General features: G+C 56.3%; 1 protein-coding gene across 3 annotated transcripts in view; it reads left to right on the forward strand.

Annotated features, from left to right (window-relative positions):
* Positions 1–1,038: 1,038 nt before the first annotated feature.
* EPHB3 (EPH receptor B3) overlaps positions 1,039–5,514 on the forward strand; it is a 13,419-nt gene continuing 8,943 nt past the window's right edge. For 2 of the 3 annotated variants that reach the window (XM_009999447.1, XM_009999455.1), the window contains exons 1-2: positions 1,039–1,098; positions 1,472–2,144. In XM_009999447.1, the coding sequence (XP_009997749.1) occupies positions 1,042–1,098; positions 1,472–2,144 (730 nt within the window). In that variant the 5' untranslated portion in view covers positions 1,039–1,041. The remainder of the gene's footprint in view (positions 1,099–1,471; positions 2,145–5,514) is intronic. The other variant, XM_009999439.1, reaches the window with a different exon arrangement.

A 5,514-nucleotide genomic window follows, 5' to 3' on the forward strand; every position in this document is an offset into this window, starting at 1 on the left:
GCAGGAAGGCATTTTGGAGCTGATCTTTGGCCGTGCTCAGGCACTGGAACCCCTCTGAGCACACTAGGATCTTCAGGGGGCTGTTGCCAACCTCTGGCATTTGTAGACCCCTTGTCCCAAAACCTCCCTGGACTACAGAGGGGTCAGAAGACCCCAGGGGTGCCTACTCCCTCCAGACAGCCTGTGGGGACATCCCTGGAGCAGAGTCACCGAGCCAGCAGCCCACAGAGGGACCACTGGCACCAGCCACCAAGCCAGTCATTGTTCCCCATCCTTGCATTTTGTTCCCTGTTTTTGTGCGTGGTGCTTGCGCGGAGCCGCGCGGCTCTGCCTGGGATTAGCGACAGCTGCCTGCAATTGCAGCTCTTCCCAGACAAGCGTCTCGCTTCCCCAAGGCTGGGGCTGGGGCTGTTTGGGGAATGCTGCTGGGGTGGTTTGTCTTGTAGTCTGCTCCAGGAATGTTGGCCAGACGGTCAAATTCTTCTCCCCTCTTGTAAAATGAGTGATGTGGGGCGTCTCTGGGAGAGCAGCCTGCCAGTCCCTCCTCCTCTGGATAAACCTGCCTGGCCCGCACCGCCCTGTCATGGGAACGGGCCCTTTCAACCCCAGCCACAGTAAATACGTGCCCTGCCAAAGTGGAGGGGGAGGGTGTGGATGGGGGTGTCCAGTTTTCCTCCTCTGGCAGCCCCCCACACTTGTTGGGAGACACTGCTGACTGTGCCAGTGGTCAGGAATGGCAGCCTGTCCCAGTTCCCCCCCTCGCCACCTGGCCGGCTCCTTGTCCTGCTGCTTCCCTGCTCCTGCGTAGCTCTCCAGGGACGCCTTGCTCTTCCTGTTCTGACAGGAGAAGAGAAATCTGGAGTCTGTCTGAGCCGCTCCCCCCTCCTCCCACCACATCTCACCCCCCAAGTTGCTGTTTTCCACAGAAATGTCAGCCTCAGCTCTCCTCTCCCTGACTCCTCCTGGTTTTTCCCTCCTGTAATCTTGGCCTTTGTCTCCAATTACTTTTTTTCTCTCCACCCTCTCTCTCCAGAGACCCTGATGGACACAAAGTGGGTGACTTCTGAGTTGGCATGGACAACTCATCCAGAGACTGGGGTAAGTCTGGAGCCATCCCTGATCCTGACCTCCAAAGGGTACAACTGGACCCAGCCCCACAGCAATTAGGGCCACTTGCCAGCACCTTCATGGAGTTGGCTGTTTTTTCCCCCTTCCCTCCAGTGCTTATCCTCTTGCCTTGTGAAACCATCTCCTCCTGACTCTGTGCTGGCAGAGCGGGAGTGCCGTGGTCCCTGGCGCAGTTTGCTCTTAGTCACCTTGATGACCAGGAGGGTTGGGACGGGTGGAGGTGCAGCTGCTGTTCTTCCCTGTTGACAGTTGCCTTGTCCCCCCCACCCTGTGCTGTTGGCAGTGTGTCCATGGTACTGATCTCTCTGTCTGGGGGTCTAACCTGCTCCCCTCTCCCTCACAGTGGGAAGAAGTCAGTGGTTACGATGAGGCCATGAACCCCATCCGCACATACCAGGTGTGCAACGTGCGGGAGGCCAACCAGAACAACTGGCTTCGTACCAAGTTCATCCACCGCCAGGACGTCCAGCGCGTCTATGTGGAACTGAAGTTCACTGTGCGGGACTGCAACAGCATCCCCAATATCCCTGGCTCCTGCAAAGAGACCTTTAACCTCTTCTATTACGAGTCGGATACAGATTCTGCCTCTGCAAACAGCCCATTCTGGATGGAGAACCCCTATATCAAAGTGGATACAATTGCCCCAGATGAGAGCTTCTCCAAGCTGGAGTCTGGCCGTGTGAACACCAAGGTGCGCAGCTTTGGCCCCCTCTCCAAAAATGGCTTTTACCTGGCCTTCCAGGACCTGGGAGCCTGCATGTCTCTCATCTCTGTCCGGGCTTTCTACAAGAAGTGCTCCAACACCATTGCTGGCTTTGCTGTCTTCCCGGAGACTTTAACGGGGGCCGAGCCCACTTCTCTGGTCATTGCGCCGGGCACCTGCATCCCCAATGCAGTGGAGGTGTCTGTGCCCCTGAAGCTGTACTGCAACGGTGACGGCGAGTGGATGGTACCCGTGGGAGCGTGTACATGTGCCGCTGGATATGAACCGACCATGAAGGATACCCAGTGCCAAGGTACGTGTGTGGCGCTTGTCCCCATGGGCGCATTGGTGCAGAGGAGGTGGTTTTGCATTGAGCTCAGTTTGTTTTCAGAGGCATGGATGCTGGGCAGGTTCCCTGAGGGGGGAGCAGGGTGGTATCTCAGAGGACCGGTCTGCATTTTGACTCAGCATCTGGAAGCTGTAAAGCCTTCGTGGTCCCGACTGGTGTGGTGATATGCTGGTTAGCACCCACAGATGCTCTGTGGGATGCACCTCCTCACCAGGAACCCCATGGCTCAAGGCATGGTCCTCAGCAGGGATCCAGAAAGTTCAAGCCCCTGAGCATTAACAGAACCTCCCTCTCACCCCTGCTGACGTGTCCAGTGTCTCCCCCTCTCTACTTCCTTCGGTGCTCAGGGCTGGGCGAGCAGTTGTTTCTGGCAAGTGTGATTTCACACTGCTTGTGTGGAGGCACTTGGAAACCTGGGTGTTGAGCAGGGCCCTGCTGTGCTGGCAGCAGGAGAAGCCATGTGGATGCATGCGGATGCATGCTCCCTCTGCCAGCACTGAGGGCTCACAGTAGGAAGGGTGGTGAGCTGTCTGAAGGCAGGGGAGCCACAGCTCCCCGTTGCTGCTCGGAGGGGAGGGAAGAGCACCCTGCACATGGAGATATTTGGGATAGAGCCATCTGGAATGGCCGGGTGGCCCTGTGTGGGTCTTGCAGCTGCCATGCTCTCCCACAACAGCTTTGGTGGTGTTGTTTCACTCCAGGTTGGGCTTGTTGGTAAGGAAAAATCTGCCTCAATGAGTGCTGCTTTTCTTGGGGTGATTTTGTCCTTGGGAGCTGTCTCAGACACATGGGACCCTGCTCTGTGGTGGTTTGGGTTTAAAGCAGTAAGGTCACTGCTCCCCTTGGCTGGAGGCATTTGGCAGGGAGCAGGACACTGGCTGGGCCCCCGACACTGGATGCCTTGTGCTTGCTGATGACGGGATGCTTGTCACCAGCCCTTTGCTCTTGGCAGGGACAATGTGATTTGGGATGGACTGTGACTTGAAGCTAGGGCCAGGCTGGCCTCTCTGCTGGCTTTGGGAGCAGTGTAGCTGTCAGCCATGCTGCTGGTCAGGTAGAATTCAGCCTCTGTGGGTCCATGGCTCTGCTGAGAGAGCAGAGCCTCTAGCACCATTGCTGCCATTACAGTCCCAACTGCAGGGGCAGGTTGCTTGTGCCCCCTGCGTCAACCTTGCGGGCAGCCAGTCTGGCTTCTCCTGGGGCGGACAGACACGGGTGTCAGGCCTCCATCACTGGACAAGGAGCCCATGCTTAAAAGTATGCTCAGGAGTCCAGGCTCCTGGGCAGCTCATTTCCTTCATGCTTGAGTTGGGAGATCTTAGACCTTTCCCAGCGGGGTTTGGACATGAGTTGACACCATTTCCAGCCAGCATCTGGGCTGTACTGAGCTGGGGCAGGACTGAGGGCTCTTCAGGGCATCGCTGCAGCCCAGGATGAGGTCCCTTCTCCACATCCCCCTGTCTGGGCAGACACCCACACAGCAACTCTCTCGGCACCTTTAATTTCCCCCCCCACAAGCCCCAGCTTCTTTCCCAGCACACAGGGAAGCCACACGGAGCCGTGGGCATGTCTCCATCCGGCAGCCTGCCTTCTGCCTGGGCAGAAGCAGCAATGTCCTCACGTTTCTCTGGGAAAGTTGGGCTGTGCTTCTAGCATCAGATTTTCCGCCATATGATCGTGTGTTTTAAGTGGAAACAGCTGAAAAAGGGCTGGGAGAAGCCAGAGCTACAGCTCCGTTTTCTGCTCTCAGCTGGATGTTCCTTTACCCTGTTTCAGCAGCACAGCACTGCCGAGAAGGCATTCTGCCCCCGCAGCATGGGAATAGGTGTGGATGTGGCCCCGTAGAGCTGGGGTTTCAGCACCCCCGCTCCAGGGAGCTGCCGAGGCTTCACCACACAGGGAAGAAGCACTCTGGAGTGCCAGATGGCATTTTAATAAATAACAATACCCAGTTAGTGCTTAGATGGGATAAGCCCTGTTGTAAATCTCCCCCTTTCCCCAGACTTTCAGAGGCCTTTGAAGATCTCCTTCTCCTCTTTATCTCCATCCAGAGCCAGGATTAGACCTCGCATTCAGACCTGTTACAATGCAGCTTGTATCCCGGTCCCTCAGGAGCTGAGGGCTCATCCCGCCAGTCTGAAGGCAGTTTCTTTGGCGTGCTTTGTAATGCGATACGCCAGGCTGGTATCTGGCGCTCTAGTCCTGAGTTGCCACAGCATTGATTTGGCATCTCATTCTCAGCCTCATTATCTTTATTTAATTAGCACGCGGCCCTTCTGGGGGTTGTGCCGCTTCCCACACGCTCCCTGCCATGCAGAGCTGCAGAGGCAGCTCTTGCAGGATGAAGAGGAGCTGCTGGTCAGGGAGGGAGATGAAGGCTTCCACATGCCCCCACAGGCACCGTTTATCCCCCTCGCCTCTGGAGCTCAGCCTTTCCCCTTGGCCCGATCAGTTCTCCTTTGGGCTTGCCAGCACCTGAACCGTATGGGGGACTTGGTGCCGGGCACTCCCACAGGCAGCCAGTGGGAGTTTCCTTCAAGCAGCACAGGGATCCCAGTACAGAGCAGCTCAACCTGTGGCACCTCCCTGAAAATGCTCCTGAGATGTGCTGCCCACGATGCATTTGCTGGGGTTTTGCACACCTTGTGCTGCTGGCTTCACCCAAAGACAGAAGAGTCTGGGGGCTGGCTGGCCTCCGTGGCAGGGCTAGCAATGAGCCCCCTCCTCGTATAGCCCTCGATACCCGTGGGGGGGCCTGGAGAGGGGCTGTGGTGCCCTTGAAGCCTGTGCCCCACTTGGGAGGGGGACTGAGGCTGTGTGATGCAGTCGATGGACACCTAAACCATAAAAGCACCTGGGGAGACAGTGGGCAGTGTGATGCTGCTCTCGTCAGACCCGTTTCTGAGCCTTTTTTATGTCCCTTTTCCAGTGGTACCAAGTGTTGTATGTTTGGGCACAGTCAGTCCATTATAGCAGGTCATGCTAGGGCCAAAATCTGATTTTTGGCGAAAATAAATTTCCCTTGCGATCAGTGACTAATGGAATCATCACCCTGAATTTAAAATAATAATAATAAAAAAAATATGCCAAGCAAGCACTGCACTTGCCAACTGTTTGCAGCTTTGCATTGCAACATGGGCTTGCTGCATGAAACCCAGGAAGTGAAACTGCCTGCTATTAATTGCTCGGGCTTCCAGATCAAAGGCAGCTCAGCAGCACAGGCAGGGGAGAGCTGCCGGTTTACAGCCAGGCAGCTTCACAATGGGTTACTTGTAACACGGTTGAGGAAATCTGCCCCTGCCGTCCTGCCTGTGACCTGCTGTGGCTGCAGGGG

This window comes from Chaetura pelagica, unplaced genomic scaffold (assembly GCF_000747805.2).
Source record: "Chaetura pelagica isolate M959 unplaced genomic scaffold, ChaPel_1.0 scaffold20, whole genome shotgun sequence".
Classification (NCBI taxonomy): domain Eukaryota; kingdom Metazoa; phylum Chordata; class Aves; order Apodiformes; family Apodidae; genus Chaetura; species Chaetura pelagica.